This window comes from Eulemur rufifrons, chromosome 8, assembly GCF_041146395.1.
Source record: "Eulemur rufifrons isolate Redbay chromosome 8, OSU_ERuf_1, whole genome shotgun sequence".
In the NCBI taxonomy this organism is placed as follows: domain Eukaryota; kingdom Metazoa; phylum Chordata; class Mammalia; order Primates; family Lemuridae; genus Eulemur; species Eulemur rufifrons.
The window spans coordinates 106,718,579-106,741,244 of NC_090990.1; the positions used below are offsets into that span (position 1 = coordinate 106,718,579).

The 22,666-nt window shown below is 37.7% G+C and overlaps 1 protein-coding gene across 35 annotated transcripts in view; it reads left to right on the forward strand.

Moving 5' to 3' along the window:
* Positions 1-22,666, forward strand: part of LOC138390872 (myomegalin) — a 201,279-nt gene that overhangs the window by 120,473 nt on the left and 58,140 nt on the right. For 29 of the 35 annotated variants that reach the window (XM_069480750.1, XM_069480755.1, XM_069480751.1 and 26 more), the window contains 12 exons: positions 10,252-10,383; positions 11,120-11,239; positions 11,479-11,571; positions 11,703-11,915; positions 13,828-13,986; positions 14,856-14,969; positions 15,159-15,296; positions 16,057-16,236; positions 17,153-17,347; positions 18,671-18,838; positions 19,008-19,089; positions 22,237-22,328. In XM_069480750.1, the coding sequence (XP_069336851.1) occupies positions 10,252-10,383; positions 11,120-11,239; positions 11,479-11,571; positions 11,703-11,915; positions 13,828-13,986; positions 14,856-14,969; positions 15,159-15,296; positions 16,057-16,236; positions 17,153-17,347; positions 18,671-18,838; positions 19,008-19,089; positions 22,237-22,328 (1,686 nt within the window). Of the gene's footprint in view, positions 1-1,198; positions 3,060-10,251; positions 10,384-11,119; positions 11,240-11,478; positions 11,572-11,702; positions 11,916-13,827; positions 13,987-14,855; positions 14,970-15,158; positions 15,297-16,056; positions 16,237-17,152; positions 17,348-18,670; positions 18,839-19,007; positions 19,090-22,236; positions 22,329-22,666 lie in introns of those variants that run through there. The other 6 variants (XM_069480748.1, XM_069480749.1, XM_069480758.1 and 3 more) reach the window with 2 other exon arrangements.

Here is a 22,666-nt window from a genome sequence, read left to right on the forward strand (position 1 = left end):
TTAAGGACTGCCCTTTCTTACTGTGGAGCTACGATGGTGATTAAATAAGAGAACAATACAATCTTATGTGTGCAGAGCCACATGTTTTAAAAATTACTTTAAAATATTCCACTATTATAATATTAAAATAATATTAGCTATAATTTAATGAGCTAAACACTGTTAAAGCATTTTCCCAAAATCATCTCATTTAATCCTCAATAAGAAATTTGAGGGTTTATTTTGATCTCATAGAAGGCATTTGTATGTCTCTTAGGAGTGTGGGTTTTGTCTTGAGGATAGGGTTTGGAGAAACTTAGATGCTGTTGGTCTTACCTCACAAGGCCAAGTTAGTAAAATTTAGCATGATCGTAACTAGGAAATGTTCTGTTCTGAGGGACTCCAAGTAATTGCTTATTGTTCCTCCTGTCTGGTGTCTGAACGCCTCTCAAGCCAAGAAGATACAATAACTACTTTTTTATGGTCGGATGGTACCACCTACTCGGAGCTCCAGCTTCCCTCCTCTTCGTGTGCATTCCAAGTTCTATACCCAAGGGTGGGGGACTTACAACTGTATAGTGTTGAATAAAACAAGGTACTATTCCCAGTGAAATTCCCAGCCCTAATTCTGGAGAGAGCAGCACTGGCGGACACCCCGGACTCTCTAGCTCAAAGAAGCTCAGTCTTTTGTGCTGGTGTTTGTCTACACTCCACACCCCTAAGATAAGGACTGTGGTCTACCTGAGCCTTTAAGAGAATCCGGTGATGGTAATCTATTCTCAGGTGGCTACATTCTTGAAAAAGCCCATTTCTCTTCTATTATCTTCAAAATCTTGGCTAACTAGACGCATTCACGTGGTATTTGTTGGACTCTTTCTCAAGTGACTGCTCTGTACCCTGTCTTGATTTTTTTTTTTTTTTAAACATGGCAAGTCACCCAGGGGTAGTAACCCTCCTGCCACCCCACAACATTGAGGAGAAAAACTACTTGTTCTCTCTTTTCTGGATATTCCTGCTCAATAATCAAGGGAAGGGTAGAACTGAACTTCCCACCCACCCCCGATGGTTATCAACCCTCTCCCGATCCGCCTCGCAGCCTCAGGGCCTTTAACCCAGCACCCGCCTGGTTAGGGAGAGGAGGTGGGGCTGCAGTCGGGAGGAGGCGGCGCGCAGCGGTGCCTAGCGGCGCCACCAGGCTGTTCCATCCAGAGTACGTGGCACTGCCCGTGGACACCGGGGGAGTGGAGTCAGCTTTCTCCTCCCCACGAAGAGCCTCAGGACATCCTGCAGAGGCGGGAGGATGCATGAGGGGACTGGTGCGCCTTTTAGGTGAGCTCTCAGCAGATGCAAGTGGCCTGGCTGTGGCCAGCGCCCGGCCGGCTCTCCACTCCGTGCCCACTGTGAGCTGGGTCTGTGTTCCCCCGCGAACTGGGGGAGAGGGACCGTTCCTGCCACCCCGCATGCGCAGAGCTGGGAGCCGGCAGCCAGGACTACAGCTCCCAGAGGAGACTCACGCAGGCCGCAGGCGCCCGGCTGCAGCGCCATCTTGAAATCTGATCCTCAGCCTCCGAGGCTTTGCGTCAGCAGCGGGTGGCCGCAGGCGTACCGGGAACCCAGCCTGCCAGCAGGGGAGGACGTTGAGGACGCGGCGGCTGGCGGGAGAGCCAGCTGTAGGGGACATGGCAGGGCCCGGGTGCTGCCTGCGCTGCTGTCACTCAGCATCCCCTTGAGGCGTTTCCACGCCCGCCCGCTGCCCGAGGGGCGGGGCTGGCGCTCTGGTACCCGAGCCGGCGCGCGGTGGCAGAGGTGCGCCCCTGCAGAGTGGGACCACACCGGGCTGTGCCATGCGACCGAAGACCACCGAGGCGCGAGACGGAGCGCAGCCAAGAGCCAGTGAGTGAGCACCCAGCGGCCGCCGCCGTGTGGAGGAAGCTCGGCACTCGCTAGTAGGGAAGATGAAGGAGATTTGCAGGATCTGTGCCCGGGAGCTGTGTGGAAACCAGCGGCGCTGGATCTTCCACACGGCGTCCAAGCTCAACCTCCAGGTCCTGCTTTCGCATGTCCTGGGCAAGGATGTCTCCCGCGATGGCAAAGCCGAGTTTGCTTGCAGCAAGTGTGCTTTCATGCTTGATCGGATCTATAGATTCGACACCGTTATTGCCCGGATTGAAGCCCTTTCTATCGAGCGCTTGCAGAAGCTGCTGCTGGAGAAGGATCGCCTCAAATTCTGCATTGCTAGTATGTATCGGAAGAATAACGATGACTCTGGCGCGGAGACCAAGGCGGGGAATGGGACGGTTGACATGTCCGTCTTACCCGATGTGAGATACTCTGCACTGCTCCAGGAAGACTTTACCTATTCAGGCTTTGAGTGCTGGGTAGAAAATGAAGATCAGATTCAGGAGCCACACAGCTGCCATGCTTCGGAAGGCCCTGGAAACCGACCCAGGAGATGCCGTGGTTGTGCAGCTTTGCGGGTTGCCGATTCTGACTATGAAGCCATTTGTAAGGTGCCTCGAAAGGTGGCCAGAAGTATCTCCTGTGGCCCTTCCAGCAGATGGTCTACCAGCATTTGCACTGAAGAACCAGCGTTATCTGAGGTTGGGCCACCGGACTTACCAATCACAAAGGCACCCCCAGATGGAGAAAGCATGGAGGAAGAGACACCGGGTTCCTCCGTGGAATCTTTGGATGCGAGTGTCCAGGCTAGTCCTCCACAACAGAAAGATGAGGAGACTGAGAGAAGTGCAAAGGAACTTGTAAAGTGTGACTGTTGTTCAGATGAACAGGCTACACAGCACGTGTGTAATCACAAGTTGGAGCTAGCTCTTAGCATGATTAAGGGTCTTGATTATAAACCCATCCAGAGCCCCCGAGGGAGCAAACTTCCCATTCCAGTGAAATCCAGCCCACCTGGAGCCAAGCCTGGCCATATCGTGACCGATGGAGTTAGTTCCGGTTTCCTTAATAGGTCTCTGAAACCCCTTTACAAGACACCCGTGAGTTATCCCTTGGAGCTTTCAGACCTGCAGGAGCTGTGGGATGATCTCTGTGAGGATTATTTGCCACTCCGGGTCCAGGTATACAAAAATAGCTACATAGTACCTTTCTGGTTATAGCTAGTTGGTCTCAGGCTTCACATGATTTCTGTTTAGGTGGCGGTTAATAATATTCTTAGACTTGCGCAAATTAATCATTAAGCCCATTTTTGCTGCACTTTTTGCTATGTCCCGTTTAGTAAATGTGATTAATATTCAGATAATTTGCTTTTGCAATCCTTTTTGTAACATTATCTGTTGGCCTGCCCATTAATTATCCAAATGTATACCTTTTAAGACAAAGAGATTTCCAATTCCCTTTTATCCTATAAAAAGAAGACATTTAATCTCATTTCTGCCACTAGAATTTTTCTTCTAACCTGCTTTTTTTTTTTTTTCATCTTTTTTTGTTGCAGTTTTGTTTTTAGATTTATAGATGTTTTCTCCCACTGGCTTTCTAGATTTCTAGTTAGTTCTCCTTGGAGCATTAAGCCTTTCATCCTCAAAACGATTAGAGCAGAGGGTAAAGGTTTGGGGAAAACCTATTAAACCACCAAGAAAGTATTATAACATGTGAGCAGTGTTATAATTAGTAGATGATTTGAGGATTAACGATGACTTTTTCATAATAGAGACAGGAATTCAAGTATAGTATTGTCACTAAAAATGTTAAGGTGAAAACTCTTAATAGCCAGTTTGTCTACTGAGCTCTACTAGAAGATAATTTGATATTAAGAAAGGATTCCCCCATTATTGGATGATAGAGTTTCATCCATCATACTCTTTTGAATTCTTAATGACTAGAGGATGGCAGTTGATCTTAATTTGAGTTATTCATGTCTGCCCAATTGATTTCAAGCCAGCCTTTTAAATTCAGCTATATATACAGGGACCTGACAGATGCTATTTTATTTCTATAACAACAGTAAATGCTAGGTTCAGTTAACTTTGTGAAACATTCAGGCATGTTCCACTTGATGCAGATTTTTTAGTGATACAAAGATAGACAATCTAGAAGGCATTTTTGGAAAGCCTGCTACTAGTCAACATCATTCCAGAAATTTAGAGCTTGATAACAAATTGTTGATTGTCATGTGACATTTTTGAAAAGTAGTTCTATTGTGTATATAATGTGTATCACAATAAAAACTTAAGCAGAAAATAGAAAGTTATAAAATTTACACAGAATTATTAGAAATAGCATATATGAAAGTGTTATGAAAAAGTAAAAGGTCAATGTATTTTCATTTGTGTAAAATGTTAAGTATTGTATGCGTGACACTTGTGTACTTCCTTTTCTTTCAGTGGAGCGTCATAGCTAAATTTGGGCTTTCCAGTATGTGTGTGACTAGACACAGATGTTACTAATTAAACATGATGTTTTCCTACAGAGATCCGAAAGTAGATTAGGCAGGGTGAATAGGAAATAAACTCCCCCCCCACTTCAGATGTGGCCAATATTGTAGAAAGTTATGTAAAGACTTACAAATTATAGGCAAAACAAAAGGAGTTTTTTTCTCCATATTTAATTAAAAATGCTATCTTTTGGTGCTTTGACTCAGCAAAGTTTGGAGTTGGGGAGGATTTTAAAAATCATCTCAGGCAGTCTCTCAATTTAGAGATATGGAAAGCTCATGGTTTAAATAACTTAGCCCATGCAGAGCCAAAGATTTCCAACCACTCTCGCCAAGACACTTTAATTCTGTACATTAAACCACATTGCCTGAAGTATATCAACCTAAGTAAGTACTTATTTTAAACCAAGAGCCCTCTTTTTCTAGCCTAAAGATTCTAGGAAGATCATTCTTCAGGGATTATGTGAAGACAATTGTCATCGAATGAGCACATGTAAACTATGGGAACTGTATCTTTAGGTCAAGGCCTTTTACTTCACAAAATTTGGACATTAGAGCTTTAAAATAGTACTGTATGACCTTTCTGCTGTGACCTGGCTTACATTATTGACTTTTTCTAGAATAATAAAAATTAGGAGAAGGGAGAAAATAATTCTCAGCTTCAAGAAATATGGTGTTTAATTATTATGCCATTTTCTCTAATTTAGGATGTGGGGGAAAATAGGTAAATAAAATGTGTATTTTGGACAGCCGATCTATTGTTTAAATCTGGTTGACTTCTAAGCTTCTTAAGAGCTGTTGTGCTTTATGGCACAACCAGTGCTAGGTGGGACAATGGCAGACTGGCTTTTGTCTATTTCTCTGAACAAATATACAAATAGAAATAATGGAATTTTTTGGGGGTGGTTCTCTTTATAGTTTGTAGAAACAAAAAACCATGAAAGAAAAAAACAATTTCCTTTAGTTAAATTCTACTACAAATATGAAGAAAACCTATTATCTTAAAGGGTGAGATTGTTCTGTAAGATCATTTTGATTCCTTTGTTTAATCCTCCACTTAGACTGTATTGTATACACTATTAAATATCAACATCAGGATTCCTCCTGATTGCTTTTCCTCTTTCTCTCTTGTTCTCTTTCTCTCTCTTTCTCTTTCTTCTTCCTTTCTTATGTTAAAGGAAAACAGCAATAGTACAGTTCTCCTGCTTACTGATTTTCTAATATTATGCAAAGTGATTTATTTGCCTTCTGCAGAATTTATGCTCGAGGACCCAAGGCTGTTCAGATATCTAAAGAGAGGTTTGAAGCCTTATTCTTGCTGATAATTTCCTCCTTTATTGTCTGGTCCTGAACTAGAAAAGCTAAGATAGGAGGGGTGTGGTCCCTTAGTAAACAGCAATTGGGAGAGCTCTGGCCCATGTGCAATTTCCCTTTCTATCTAAATTCAAAGAGCTGGAGTTCTTTGCTTCAAACCTTGCAATGCCAAGGTCTGCTCCTTTGTGACTATGGTAAATTTATCCCTCTCTTAGTTATATTAAGTAGATCAGGCCCTTGGAAGGTGTGGGCATTAGATGCTGGTTAAAGATTAGGCCTTTAATTTTATGCTAGTTGATGGTTCTTATCTGTCTCCTGCTATTAACAATAGGATAGAAAATTATAGCAGTTTGAGGTCTATAACTCACTACTGTGAGGACTAGAAAGTATTAAGAAAAATGCTGTTAGCCTAGAAGATCTAAATAACTGCCTTTTAGCCTAAAGGTCTTACATTATACAACATTAGGCCTGGCAGCAATTCTCTTTTCTGATGCTCGAAAGCATTTGTCCTAACCTGGAATCAAAAGTGACTTAATTTAAAATTATATTATCATTACATGATTTTATTAGCTGATGGTCTGGAGAGTAACACTGATTCTACCAAATCAGCTGCTATTTCGTGCACTACGCCATCATCATAGGAGTGATTGGTTTATGTACTTGATGCTTCACAAGAATTCATTGTGAGTTGTCAACTCAGTGGAACTTGCTAAGTGCTCTTTTGGCAGACTGTAAGAACATATCTTGAGATGTAAAATAATAAATTATTACGAAAAAAGAAATATCTTCCAACTTTTAGGTCAGTATATTACATTTATAGAATTAGAGGTTTCCTATGATTATTCATGCCAGGATGGGTTCAGATGAGATCCAGATTCATAATGTACTTTACTGCGGCATTCTTTGGCTTTAAAGTTGCTGTTCAAGCATGTATATAATGTTATTTCTAAGAGAGCCACTGAAGGCCTATTTTTGTTTGTATTTTTTGTTCTTGTTCACTTACTAAACAAAAACTTTTGATCCCTGCAACGTTCCCAGCATTATGATAGGCAATAGGTTTAGAGAAATGAAAGATACATTACCAACCTGAGTGCATTTGGTTTAATTGGATCCTTTCCCTGATTTCCTGTGTAACCTTGGGCAGATTACATACCTTCTTTCTTTCAAGTGTCCACTTCCTCATATGTAAAATAGTAATGGATCATGGTTAGTTTATAAAGTTTCCTTCACAGCTCTAAGATTTTTTTGGTTTAAAGTGAATAAATATGATCACCTTCCCTGCCATTTTAAACTTGAAGCTGTTTTTAAAAATTCTGCTTGTTATAGATTAAGTCTCAAAATATAGTAGATGTTATTGCTGAGATGTTTTACACTGAGGAAGTAAGAAGCCAAGTTAGAGAATGTTTTATCATTAAACAAATACTGAATTTATGTATCAGAATTGTAAATATCTATTAAAATAGTTACTACTCCCATTTTTTTTTCTCCCTCTCCCACCATCTAGTCCACCAGCAAGTCCTGTCAACTGTGCTTTCAAAACATATCCAAATCCATTACTACCTCCATTACTACCACTATAATCCAAGCCACTGCTGTCTTTTTACCTGCCCATCTGCGGCAGCCTCCTAGCTAGTTCTCTGCTTCTACTAGGGCACCCCAACAACCCATTCACCACAGAGTGATCTTTTGAAAACTTAAATGTGATTACTTGTCTGTTAAAAACAATGCAGTCCCTTCTCATTTCAATTAGAGTGAAACCCATTAACCCTACTCTACTGAAGCTGTGTATGACCTGGCCTCTGCCCACCTTTCCACCCCATTGTATGTTACTGTGCCCCTTGCCTGTTACGCTTTTTGCTATCCACAAGCCAGCCACTAGCCTTTAGGAGGTATTGAGCACTTGAAATGTGGCTAGTTCGAATGGAGATGTGCTTGTGAGTGTAAAATATACCTCGAATTTCAAAGACCCAGTATGAAAAATTATATAAAGTATCTCATTAGTAATTTTTATATTGATTACCTGTTTATGATAGTATTTTGGATATATTGGGTTAAATAAAATATTAAGTTCACCTATTTTTTTTTTTTACTTTGTTCAGTGAAGCTACTAGAAAATTAAAAATTACGTGTACATGGCTCACATTACTACTCTGGCCACATAGGCCTTTCTCATTCCCAGGCTCATATTCCATTAGCTGTTCCTTCTGCCTGTATTGTTCTGGTGATCCTTGTAGGACTGGCTCCTTTTCATTAAGATCTCTAATTAAATGCTGCCTCATAAAGACTTTCCTCTGATCAAGCAATTTAGAGTAATTCGCCCACCAACTCTCTATCATGCTTTCCTATTTTACTGCATAGGGCTTGTCACTATCTGATACTGTGTATTTCCTTGTTTCTTTACTATGTAGCTCCCCACTCCAAGCCCTGCAAAATGTAAGCTTCAAGAGAGCAGGAACTTCATTTGTCTTGTGTGGCACTTTATCTTCAGTACCTAGCACATAGTACTCAACAGATACATGTTGAGTAAATGAAATTAATGAATGCTGTACTGGTAACTGATGCTAAACTAGTCAGATCCACTCTCATTTCTAAGTAAGCAGTGAAGTCTAGCCTCAAGAGGATGATGTCAGAAGTCCAGGTTTTTTTATGAGATGTTCCACCAATTTTTCAGAACCTTTGTGATTATTTTTATTTTCTCTAATTTATCTTCTTATAATTGAGAATATTTTTGATACTTCTTTGATATTCTTGCCTTTTAGAATTTTGAGATTTTGACTTACCAAATAGTATAGTGGAAAAAAATTGGGCTTTACTAGCTATTCAGAAAAGGCTATGGGCTTATAAATAGGATAACAAAATATCCAGGTTTGCCTGGGGTGATCTCATGTTATACCTGTTGTCCTAACATAATTGTTAATTGTACTCTTTCAACTCTTAAAAGTGGTTTGATGTGAGGGATAAAGTATATGGTCACTCTGCTTATACAGGTAATGGAACCGGAAGTTAGCATTTTATATCCATTAGCCCTATACCTGGATCTTTTGTTCATTCTGCCTAGAATGCCCAAAATCCTGTCCCTCTGTTTAGATCCAGGTTAAATTTAGTCCCTTCCAAGAAGCCTTTCCTATACTTTCTGTTGAAATGAATGTTTTCTTTATACTTTCATGATGTGATTGCCTTCTCAGTAGACTAATACTGTTGGGAGTCAGAACCATACACTAGTCATCATTGTATTCCTCACAGTGCCTCACACATGTGAAGCATTTAATAGATGTCAGAAAAGTTGATAAAAAAGCACTGGAGGGATAGAAAAGATTTTTTTTCTGAAATTTTTATACTTCTAGTCTAAGGGATTTATGGTAAGTGGTAACTCCACTGCCTGGAAGGTGATTATCAAAGTTTGAAAATGTGAGAGAAAGAAAAAATGAATAGCAGTTGCCTTTTTTTTCTCTTTGTAATGAATTTATATTCCTAACTAGAGAGGAAGGAGGTAGAAGGGGGATGTGGAATTTAATGCCATAGTGAATTCCTAAAGTTTTATTTTAACATCCTTAAGCTCATAGTGATTGTTAGGTATAGTTCAATAAATTTATGTTAGTCTGATCAGTTGTCTCATATATAAATAATATATGTTTTTCCCTCCTGAATAGTTTTAGTGAATTGATATCCCTATAAAACATATCTCCTTCCCAGACCACTATGGATTATTTATCCAGGCTAATGCTGTTAATCCACCTATACATAGGCATATGTATTTCAAATTTATTTTTAACTTTTTAATTTTGAAATAATTTTAAATATATAGAGATACTGTAAGAGAAGTACCAAAAACTCCCATGTACCCCTTGCCCAGATTTGCCAGTTGCTAATATTTTGCCACATTTGCCTTGTCACTCCCACTCTCTGTATGTGCACATTATGTTTTAAAATTTCTGAAACATATGAGAGTTAGTAGCAGATATTATACCCCTTTGCCCTAAATACTCCAGCTTGTATTTCCTAGGGACATCTCTTTTATTACTCTAAGTACAATTACCAAATTTAGGAAATTTAATATTCATAAAGTACTATTATCTACTATGTAGTCCATATTCAAAATCTACCAATTTTTCCAATGTGAACAGGCATGTTGTGTAAGAAAGGTAATTAGAATATAACTTTTCATTTCTTAGGAATAGTGTAAGTTTGATCAGTATGTCTTTTCAATTCCCTGATTAAAAATAGAATAAAACAAATATGTGGCCATCGTAAGGATTTCCTTTTTGAAGTCCCCCCTTCTCTTTAAACTCTGAATTATTTGCTTTAACTGAATATGTTGTGTTTGTGTAAATTAGTAGGGAAAGATGGGGTGGGAAACTGAGCTTGGAAACATTGTAAGGATGAAGGTGAATCGGTGCTCTTAACAAGGAACAGGTCTGTCTTCAGGAATTCATACTGATAATTCATGTAATAACTCTAGTTTTCTAAATCTCTAGCAAAAGATGCCACAGACATTTGAAGATAAATATAAAATTTGTTGTTGGCTGTGTTTAACCCAACTTACTTATATTGCTGTGTTTTCCTAGCCCATGACCGAAGAGTTACTCAAACAACAAAAGTTGAATTCAAATGAGACCACTATAACTCAGCAGTCTGTATCTGATTCCCGTTTGGCAGAACTCCAGGAAAAAATCCAGCAAACAGAAACCACCAACAAGGTATGATCAGTACTATGCCCTTGGAGATGACAGGGTTTACCTGAGGATGTGACTGGCTCTAGCAGGAGTCTGTTAACTTGCGTAGGACCTGGGAGATGAATACTGTATACTCCTGGTGCTCTAGGGAATATTTCATTTAAAAGTATAGTTCTTCCCTTTACTTCTCATCAAGATTCTAGCTTACTCTGCGCAGATCATAATTTCTAGTGCTTTTCAGGGATGCGATTAAAACTTGCTTGCAATCTTCAACTGTAAGAAGCACTGAGACAGGAGGTTTGTTTTTGATTTTAACCTACCTTGTTACCCCTTGATAGCTCATGGATTTTAATATCTGTTTAGATGAAAGTTGCCACAATTTGGGATGCTGAACTTCTGGCCGGGTGTCCTCTTGTAGTGTCCTGTCCTACACTAAATAGCAGAAACTTCTTTGTCTTTGTGTAAGGGATCTTCAGTGACCCATGTGGACACGTGCTGGGTATGGCTGCCATCACAGAGAAAGCACAGTGCATGAGAATTGAGGCAATTGAGTATTGAAGGAAGTATTTCATTTTTATGGCTAGTTTTTCTTGCTGATTTACTTAGGGCTTTAATGGTTACTATATGTGGGAAAAAAATAATAAGATAATATTCCCTAAGGAATCCTTTAAACACTAGATTTGAAGAAAGACTTTATGGTTGCATTCGAAGTTAAAAGGAATCATTGACCTAAAAAACTGATTTTCTTTGCTGAATTCAGATTCTTCAAGAGAAACTTAACGAAATGAGCTGTGAACTGAAGTTTGCTCAGGAGTCATCTCAGAAGCAAGATGGTACAATTCAGAGCCTCAAGGAAACTCTGAAAAGCAGGGAAAGTGAGGTAAAACATTTGGCAATCAAGGACCTGTGAGGAAACAATTGTTCCTATCAAAGTAGACAAGTATTTTATGTTTTATAAAAATGGATATCATCAGACTAACAAATCTTAGCCTGGAGCAATTGTAGCTTAACCTAAATTGGTATTTTGGAATAGTCCTGTTAGTAAAATCTGTACAAGTGAGATAATGGAATTTATATTTAGTTTGCTAACATGTTTGGTATTCCCTCTCTCATTTTCAGACTGAGGAGTTGTACCAGGTCGTTGAAGGTCAAAATGACACAATGGCAAAGCTTCGAGAAATGCTGCACCAAAGCCAGCTTGGACACCTTCATGTATGTGGGGGTCACATAGGACAGGAGGAGAGCCCAGTCGGAAATACACCATTCTTGGTTATAGGCTTGATTTTGTCTCCACAGGGGCTCAGTGCTTGCTCTCCTGGTTATGATTTCTACTCTCTTTTCAGAGCTCAGAGGGTACTTCCCCAGCTCAGCAACAGGTGGCTGTGCTTGATCTTCAGAGTGCTTTATTCTGTAGCCAGCTTGAGATACAGAAGCTCCAGAGGGTGGTACGACAGAAAGAACGCCAACTGGCTGATGCCAAACGATGTGTGCAATTTGTAGAGGCTGCAGCACATGAGAGAGAACAGCAGAAAGAGGCTTCTTGGAAACATAACCAGGTAAATCATTAACCATTTTGTAGCCCTAAATGCTGACTTTGCCCTGATAATAACTTTCCAGCACTACAGTTTGTATTGAACCCTTGAGTCATTTGCTTAATCATGGTAATTCAGTTCAACACTTGTTGCCCTTGTACCATCTGCCAGCTGCAGTAGGTCCCCCCTTATCCATGGTTTTACCTTCTGTGGTTTCAGTGAACTGTGGTCAACCATGGTCCGAAAATATTAAGGTATTTTGAGAGACAGACCACATTTGTATAACTTTTATTACAGTATATTGTTACAATCCTTCTATTTTCTTATTAGTTATCATTGTTAATCTTTTAGGGTGCCTAATTTATAAATTAAACTTTATCATAGGTATGTGTGTATAGGAAAAAACATGGTATTATATAGGGTTCAATATTATCCAAGGTTTCAAGCATCCACTGGGGGTTTTGGAACATATCCCTTGCAGTTGACGGGGGACTACCATATTGGATTGTGTTCTGGAAATACAAGGGTGAATTACACAGGTTCCTCACTCTTAAGTTACTTATAATTTCGTACGAAAGAGTCACATAAGCCGAATTTCAGTGTGTTAATACTGAGGAGGATGTATGCTTGGGGTCCTACAGGACTATCTAGGAGGGACTGAGAAAGGGTATTAGAGAAAGCTTCATGAAGAAGGTATCTGAGGTTATTCTTGAAGAATAGGTAAATGTCAGCCAGACAGAAAAGTAGGGAAGAACAACCAAGGTCAAAGGAATGGCATGCACAATTAGCCATGTATTTTTTTTTTTTTGAAAAATAAAATACATAATTCTTAAATGTTTCATTTATCTTGTTAGCTTAGAGCATATGCTGCTTTTTTTCTTTTTCTTTTTCTTTTTTTAAGATTTAAAAGACCTTTTTTGTGGTCTCTCTTCTTAGGCTGTTCAACACTCAGATTTAAAAGTGTAGTTTTTGAAGGATCTCCCTGGTTTAGTATTTGAAGATTAAATATTAACCTTGAATTTCCTTTAGAAATATTAAAATTTCAGATGTCTTAGCAGGGGTGGGGGTGGGAATAATACTTAATTTTTTTATTTACATAAACTAAGTTTTGTGTAGTTGATGAGAATATACATTTTTAAGGCTGTCTGAAGTAACATGGTTTCCTTATTAGAAAAATATTACATAGGGCAAATTAAGAAAGATGAGTACAGTCACCATGAGGTCTTTAGAAAAGAGAATGATAGAAAAATCCTTGAGCTTATTGTAAAATAAAGATTCAGGTTTATAGTGGGAAGAGTCCCATTTAGTGGTTATGTAGATCTTATGTAAACCAAAAAATAAGTATTGAACTATAAGAGCAAATTTACTTCCTACTCCCACCCGTAATTTTCACAGTTTTCTGCTTCCTATTGGATTCATGTATTAATATAATAATTTCTATAGCAATTTTAAAAATGGCACATTCGGCTACTTTATATATCATTTTTTTTTAATGGTTAAAAGCAGCTTTACTGATGATAACAATGAATTAAACTTAAACATAAAGGTAAGATATTAGAAATGGTGGTACTTATTTTCCTATAAACAATTTGATAACAAAGTGGCAAAGTACATCTTCTTGTTAGATACATTTTGGTAGCTTTTGAGCAGCCAGAAAATAAGTGGCTTGTGCTAAAAAGTAAAAATTTCACAAAGAGGTTGTAACTGACAAGAATAATTTTACAAGTTAGGTGGTGCTATTGAATGTGTTTTTTAAAGTACATATTCATTTGGATAGTTCTAAATCATTAGTTAATAGCAAGCAAACAGATGCTCTGAATTCTAATTAATTTCAAAATTATGCCTGGTAATTTGATGTATCATTTTTTAATGCCTTGACTCTCATGACTGTGTGGAAATTTTAGGTTGCTTTAAAAAGGTAATATGTTTGATTTAGGAATTGCGAAAAGCCTTGCAGCAACTACAAGAAGAATTGCAGTGTAAGAGCGAACAGCTTCGTACCCTGGAGGCTGAAAAATGCAATGAGCTTAGAACCCAGGAACAAAACATTCAGCACCTAAACCATAGTCTGAGTCACAAGGAGCAGCTGCTTCAGGTGAATTTGTACAATTTCAACAAAATCTGGGCTCATAGAGCTGTGAAATTTCTGTTCACGTAATCTCAAAATACTAATCCACCTATGTTCAGTACCTGCTATATGTAGAAGTTAAGAGGTGGGAATCAGGAGGATATAAGATAAACAGAAAACACAGTTTGTGAATTAAGGTACTAACCAACAAGTGTAAGAAACAATACATGCAGACCTGAAAGATTTAAGCAGTAAATATTCAGAAAATAGTTACTAAGCATCTCTGTGAGTCAGACACTATGCTGGGTGTTGAGAAGACAAAGAGATTTGCCCTCTGCTCTCAGTTTAATAAGTGAAGACATCTGTACAGAAACTTCCACAGAGTAATATAGATGATAGAAGGAAAGTTTTAGGGAAAAATGGGGCGCCAAGACTGTTCTACTACCTCCTGTGTGCCTCAGTCACATTGAATCCGTTAATTTTCATTGAAGGTACAATTTTTTTCATAGTGTGTATATGTTGTGCATACATTTTTTTCTCTTTCTGATGCACCCCTACCACTTCTTCACTTGAGAAAAATCCACCTAGTCCTTCAAGGCTCAATGCATGTTACCTCCTTTGTGAAGTATTTACTGACATCTTCAGGCGGAGTTAGGCAGTGCATCCTGTGTTCTCTGGTAGCTAGTACATGTTGCAGAATAGTTAACACCTCTGTGTGTGGTGTATGTTGCAGAATAGTTAGCAATTTTCATGTTTGTTGTCTCTGCTAAACTTGTTCCTTTTGAGGAGAGTTATCGCACTTTGTTTTTTATCCTAAATAACAAATTACTTGGCGAAGTGTAGGAATTCATTTAATATTGGTTAAATGGATAAAGGAAAATGGTTTTTGGTTGCAGGAACTTCGGGAGCTCCTACAGTATCGAGGTAACTCGGACAAAACCCTTGAAGCAAATGAAATGCTGCTGGAGAAACTTCGGCAGCGAATACAAGATAGAGCTGTCGCTCTAGAGGTATGTCATGATTTTGCTCACGACACTATGGATCATTCTATCTACGTGGGTATTATAGAAATTTGTGTCTACTTAATATGATGCTTTTGGAATTTGGTTTTATGTTCCTTCATATTTTGAATCTTTTTGGGTAAAGGTGATCAGGATAGTGAATCTTAAGGAGATTTAGGAGCCTTACTTTCCTTGCAGCGGGCTATAGATGAAAAGTTCTCCGCTCTAGAAGAAAAAGAAAAAGAAGTGCGACAGCTTCATCTTGCTGTGAGAGAGCGAGATCACGACTTAGAGAGACTGCGGGGTGTCTTATCCTCCAATGAAGCTACGATGCAAGTAAGGGCAAAACCTGTTTTGGTATTCCTCTCCCACCTGTATTCTAAGCCTGAAGCATGAGGCTCTTCCATCATTTTCTGAAAACCGGGGTATTTGCTTTATAAGAGGGGAAAAAACCAAAGACAAACAAAAATAGCAGTCACTAATTCCATTGTTGTATGTGAGAAAGTAAGAAGTTTTAGCACTTCTACTTTCTTTTGTATTATGAACTTTGTAGGGGGAGGCAGTGAATATTGATTTATATTTACATAGTTCTAATTTATTTCTAATCCTTGTTCAGACATATATATTAATATACATCAATACACACATTTTTACATAAGCATTGTCAGGATGCTTATGTAATTATTGTGTTTTTCTCATTAATATTGTATACATGTCCGTGTATTGCCATCATTAGAACACTTGTTTATTGACATTTACTGTGGGCTTTTTTTGCATATTTATTTTAGAGCTTATATATCTAATGATCTGCCACTTTTTAAAGAAGTCCGTCACTTTATAGCATAGCATACTTCCTCTAAAATACTTCATTGTATCATGTACTCTATATTTGTCTCCCAACAAACTAGGTAAGAGTTCCTAAAAACCAAAAATAGATTAATATTAGTATTGCTGGATTAGGTACTAAGTTTTATCTTGCAAAAAAGTTCATAGACAATAATTTAAGAGGTAATTTAAAGGTGGATCTAATTTCTTGTTTAGTCTGAGGAGTATGGGATGACCCTTTGACTTATGGTTGCTCTCTTTGTGACTGTAGAGTATGGAGAGTCTCCTGAGGGCCAAAGGCCTGCAAGTGGAACAGTTAACTACTACCTGTCAAAACCTCCAGTGGCTGAAAGAAGAAATGGAAACCAAATTTAGCCACTGGCAGAAGGAACAAGAGAGTATCATTCAGCAGTTACAGACATCTCTGCATGACAGGAACAAAGAAGTGGAGGCAAGACTTCAGTTAAAGACAGCTGGTTTAGTGGTTATGTAATCTCAGCCTTGGATTAGTACTCGAGGTCTGGGAGGCTGGTGACCCATCTTTAATTCCATTCTGTGCCTGGGAAAGTCATTGACCTTCCCTGGGACTTTTTTTTCGCACCTGTAAACTTGAGGTGGCGATTATCTTTCTCAGAGAAGTCATATGAGGATTAATGAGATCTAAAAAATACATCTACAATATGATAGCTAATCTTTATTAGTCATAGAGTTCATGCTAGGTCAGGTACTGTTTTAAGAGCTTAGTGGATATTAACTCATTGAATCCTCACAAATCTGTGAGGGACGTACTAGGATCCCTGTTTTACTGACAAAGAAACAGACTTCTGAAGTTAAGTAGGTCATCCAAGGTAACATAGCCAATAAGTAGCAGATCCAGTATTCAACCTAGGCAGTATGGCTCCACAGTTTCAATCACCATGTACTATCTCTCAGTATAGAAATAGAAACTGTCACCATGCCAATAAATACAGTGTTCATTATTCCTTTTCAGCTTATCATTTTGTGCTCCCTCTATAAGGTTACACTGGGGAGAAAATAAATGAACTGAGTGTCCATTTATCCTCACCTAACATTAATTATTGTGTGCCCTGAGCAAATAGGAAAATAACTTGTTTTGGAAAACAATATGTAAGTTGCCACTATAGATACTTTTCTGTCTTGTTAGTATTCATTCCCTGAACACGTATTTATAGCCTTCTATGTGCCGGGCCTGTGCTAGATCTGGAAAAACAAAAATGAGTGAAATATGATACTTACTCTCAAGAATCTCACATCTCTTTCTTCTGTGATAGATTCTTATAAGCCCTTTGATATGTAGTAGAGGCTATTCTTTTCTCCAAAAATTTACACTGTCTCTTCTGTATTAGGATCTTAGTGCAACATTGCTCTGCAAAGTCGAACCAGGGCAGAGGGAGATAGCAGAGGAGCTATGCCAGCGTCTACAGCAAAAGGAAAGGATGCTGCAGGACCTTCTAAGTGACCGAAACAAACAAGCTGTGGAACATGAAATGGAGATTAAAGGCCTCCTTCAGTCTGTGAGCACCAGGGAGCAGGAAAGCCAAGTAAGGACTAATGTACAAACCAGAAAAGTATCAGTGCGTTTATAGTCTGTAAATAGAAAGCATTTGAACCTTGTAATATGCATATATTTATATCATTTTATAGTCAATTGCATTAGTTTCTTTCCTTCAATTTATTAACTAGATCACAGTTTAAATCGGTCATTAAAAAATGAAATATTTTTTGAACATTTTGCATTTGGAAGGATGCCGAAACAATACATGTATCCGTTAATTTCATTAAATACATTTTTTTCCCTTAATGATCTGATCACTTTGAGAGAAAGGAATATGGAGTTTTGGAGTATTTTGATTTTAATTCTAAATTATCAAGACTTGAGTAATACATTGCATTTCCAGCCTAGTTAAGGGAAAACTTACACTCAACAGATTTTCTCTTAATTCTTAGAAAATCTGAGTTACCTTAAGAGGAAAAAAATATTGTATTGTTCATAGGTCATGATGAGACTAAGTAATCTCATAACATGAGACATATTAGTCTCAAAATAATGATGCCTAACTATTTCAGAAGTAATAATTTTTTCTCATTTCTATATATCTTTTTCCTGAAAGTTAAAGACTGTTAGTTGACTTGTGCTGCTTTTCAGGGATCAGTAGCTAAGAATAATCCCCTTAATCAAATCAGTTTTTAGAGGAAGCTAGATTCTTTTCTCCCCTCTAGATGGGGTCTTGCCATGTTGTCCAGGCTGGCCTTGAACTCCTGGGCTCAAGCAATCCTCCTTCCTCAGTATCCTGAGTAGCTGAGATTATGGGTATATGCCACCATGTCAAGCTTAAGGAAGCTAGATTCTTAACTTGCTTATATTAATGTTTCCTTATATTATGGGATGGTTATATATAATCTCATACACTCTTTGGCCAATGAGATTGCTGTTTGAGATAGGATGTGTAGGGAAGGCCACAGTGATAAGGTGACATTTGGCAAAGATTTGAAGGGAGCAAACCACACAAATATTTTGTGCTATCCAGGCCAAAGGAACAGCTATCCCAGAGTAAAGACAGACATCTCTTGTCCTATTTCAAATCAAAATCTTAACACCTTAATCTAATGAGTTCTAGCAGAACCTATTTCAGATTCTCTTATCTGTGATGTTATATTCATTTTTTTTTTCAATATTCTGCCAAAGAGAGGCTTTCTTTCCATTCACTTGACTGTTTCTCCCTATAAACTGAAAGCAAGGAAACTATTTCTTAGGGTCCCACAGGCTTTTTATAAATGGTTGACTCTTAAGAAATAATACCAGAACACAAATTTTGTTTTACTAGAGTTTCTTTTTAATGTTATTTGTGATTTCTTTTTACTAGGCTGCTGCAGAGAAGATGGTACAAGCCCTAATGGAAAGAAATTCAGAATTACAGGCCCTACGCCAATATTTAGGTGGGAAAGACTTCATGATATCCCAAGCACTCATCTCTAACCAACAAACTGAAGTTACCTCCATTGGCCCCCCTCTAGGAGAGCAGACTGATCAGGTAGGAACTATAGACTTATGTGGATATTTATGCCAGCTGCATTTCCTGTTTACATTGAGGTGTAAGTTTGGTAATTTTAATACCAAATTGTGTGAGAATATTCCCAATCCAGTCATTGTGATCATAATTCCTACATCTTCCTAACTCCCCAAACTCTTCCAATTTTTAGAGTTCAATGCAAATACCCTCCAGAGATAATATCACTTCACTGACTGCCAAAGAGGATGCCAGCATACCCAGGTCCACATTAGGTAAGTATCAAATTTTGTTTCAGGTAGGGACCTCTATTTTTTCTTCCTATATCTCTGTATTGATAGATTTGGCCAAGACTCTCTTTCTCTTTCTACCTTAATGGAAAAAATAAATTTGGATTCTTCTTAAAGGTTGAAGACATGCCTATTCTAGGAAAACCTGCCCTTACCTTACGTTGAATTGAGGTTATTGCTCTGAGTTCACGGTTTGGCCCAGGAAAACTGCATCCTAATTTTCCTTTTCAGATAGCTTTGCAGGAATTGAGAAATGTGAGAGATAGTGCTTCCAAACTTGTACAGCAGGACCATGGGGCTGCTGCATTCTCCTGGGTATCTTTCAAGGCTGGGGCTACTCACTGTAACTTGATATCACCCACGTTAAAGTGTTGGGAGGGGTGTAGGCAGTGTACGTTGAGTTATTTGCCAAGCTCAGCCCCGACCAAGGGTTGGTTGTCAGCCTTGAACTCCCTAAAGACAACTGAATTCTATGCATAGTAGGAGAAAGACCTCAGATGGATACCCTGGATTGGCGTCTCTGACTTTCACAGAACAAAAGATGCTATTTTAGGGTATCTTCAAGGAAAATATTACCAAGGGAGTAATGAAGTGGGATTATTAATGATGATTAATGAAGCGAGATTATAGTGCTGTGATAAGCAAAATTGTGGACTTGGAGAATTTTAACTTTTTAAATTTGATATACGAATGCAGAAACTTTGTGTCTATGTTACAGAGTTGGGAATTAGATAATTCCATAGAAAAGTCTTGCAAGTAGTCATTCTCTAGTAGGAAAACTTTGTACTAGTCCAAGAGTAAAGAATGTTGGATTTGTTTAATTTACTCCCAATTTGCCTTTTTTAAAAAATGTACTTTTCACCAATTTTTTTTTTTGTGGCAATTTCAAACCTACAGAAAAGTGGCAAAAACAGTATAGTGAATATCCATGTACATTTTTATTAAAATTCACCAATTAACATTTTGCCACATTTGCCTTATTTCTTTCCACGTACACATACATATAGTGTTTTTTCTGAACCATCGGAGAATTTCTTATAGACATTTATGACACTTCATTCCTAACTACTTCAGTAAGTAATTCCTAAGAACAAGAGCATTCCTCTACGTATCTATAATATAATTATTATACTCAGGAAATTTAATTAATTTTAGTATCTAATATATAGTCTATATTCAGAATTCCTATTGTCCCAATAATGTTCTCTATAGTTACTTTGTTTTTTGCCCTCAGGGGTCACGTATTGTGCTTAGTTGTCATGTCTCTTTAGTCTTCTTTAGAACAGTTTTCTGGCTTTTTTGGTCTTTTGTGACATGGGCATTTTTGAAGAATCAGGCGAATGTTCCTCAATTTAGCTATAGTCATTTCCTCTTGGTTAGATTCAAGTTAAACATTTTTGGCAGGAATGCTGTTAATATATAATATATGGGTGACATCTTTCTTGGTGCATGATAATCAGTTTCTATCATCCTTGGTGATATTAAGTAGTCATTCAGTTAAGATTATATCTGCTAGATATCTCCATTGTAAAAATTCATCTTCCCCTTTGTAATTAATAAGTGGTCTGTTGGCTAGTATCTTTAGATGTTGACAGTTCTCTTTTCTGACAGTCACGCTCACTCAGTGGTTTTAGTATCATTTGAGCCTTGCCTGAATGAAATCTTACATTGGTAGTTTAAAAAAATGATTTTCTATTTCTAAAATTTTTTCTTTATTAGTGGGTATTCTGTAAAGGAGAGCTGTCCTTCCCTTATCTCCCCACCCCATTTGTCTGAATCAATGTAGATTTTTTTTTTTAATCTTAATATCCATTTCTGTCATTACTTCATTTGATGCTCAAATTATCCCAGATTTGGTCAATAGGAACCCCTTTAAGCTGTTCTTCTGACACTTTGCTATTATATTTCCCCATCAGTTTTTGAGTACTTCCATAGTTTCTGGCACAATAAGATGTTCTGTGATCGATCACCTTTTACTTTATGTGCCTCAGCCCCAGAATCAGCCATTATCCCAAGAAGCTCTCTGGTTCCTTTTAGTGGGTGGTGGCATTTAGAAACTAAGACTTGGGCACAAGGTGTGTTCATTGCTATGTGAATGTCTTTTAAGTGAACAGAGCTAACAGTGAATTAAAAACAAAAGTATATATGCGTGTGTACACATAATATGATTTGATACCACCAATTTCTCTAATTCCATTTTGACAACATAGGTTCTTTCCCTCATTTTGTATTTGTATTTCCATTCTCTCAACATTGAGAGCCCTGTTTACATATAAATATATTTCAAAATATTTACACATTTGCAGAATACTACAGTATGCAAAAATAGTTTCAGAATTGAATACCACTGTCAACAATAAATCTATTAAGTAATGTTTAAGATTTCTTTGTAATTCTTTTTGTCCCACTGAGAGTGTACAGATAGAGTACTGAGTTAAAAAATTATTTGGATTAATTTTTTCATTATCTTCTGGGTGGTTATATTATCTACTTGCTATGTAGATTTATTTATGTTAATATTCAATTTCAAGCTTTTATCCCCCATTATTATCAAAACTGACATTAAAAATGAGACATTAACACAGTTCAGAACTCAAATATGTAGAAAGATAAACTTAGAGGTCCTATCTACTTCCCCATTCCTTCTTCTGTTTCCACTCATCCCCTGAAGGTAACCAGTTTCATTTCTGGAATATCCTTCCTGTATATCTTTTTGCAAAAATAAGCAAACAAATCATCTGTGTATATGTGATGTATATGTGTATGTTCTTACTTTCCCCTTTTACTAACATAAATATATTATACTACATTAGATGTATTCTTTTGCACCTAGCTTTTTTCACTTAACATATCCTGAAAATTATTCCATGTAAGTTCATAAAGACCATATTCTTTTTTACAGCTGTATGTAGTACTGTTGTGTGAATATACTGTTTTATTCAGTCTTTTCTTTATAGCATCTAGGTTGATTGCAGTATTTTGCTGTTAAAAATAATGCTGTAAAGAACAACCTGTGTGTGTATTTATTTATTAATTATTGGAATGTGTCCTTAGTAAATTCCTCAGAAATGAGGCAGCAGAGATGACATTATGTTAATAGTGACTAAAACCAGTACTATGTGTTCATTTTAGGAGACCTGGACACAGTTGCAGGGCTGGAGAAAGAACTGAGTAATGCCAAAGAGGAACTTGAACTCATGGCTAAAAAAGAAAGAGAAAGTCAGGTGAGTTTTTTAGTCAACCCTAATTTCTAAATTTCTATTTTTTTCTTCTAAAATAGTTTATATTTAAGAGAGTATAATCCTTCAAGCATAATATCTGAATCCAAATATAAAGTATGCCTTTTTTCTTTCTTATATTTTGCAAAAATATAAATCATTTTATATATGTATTATCTCAACAAGATGTTCTTGTTTTTATAATGAGGACCATTAAAACTTTTTAAATACTAAAACAACACAGCTTTCTCTACCCATTGCTAACTGGAATAAAATAATTATAAAGCTCTTGTGAGAAAAGGAAGTGCTGCTTAAAATTATGACAGACCCATGAAATTAGTTAG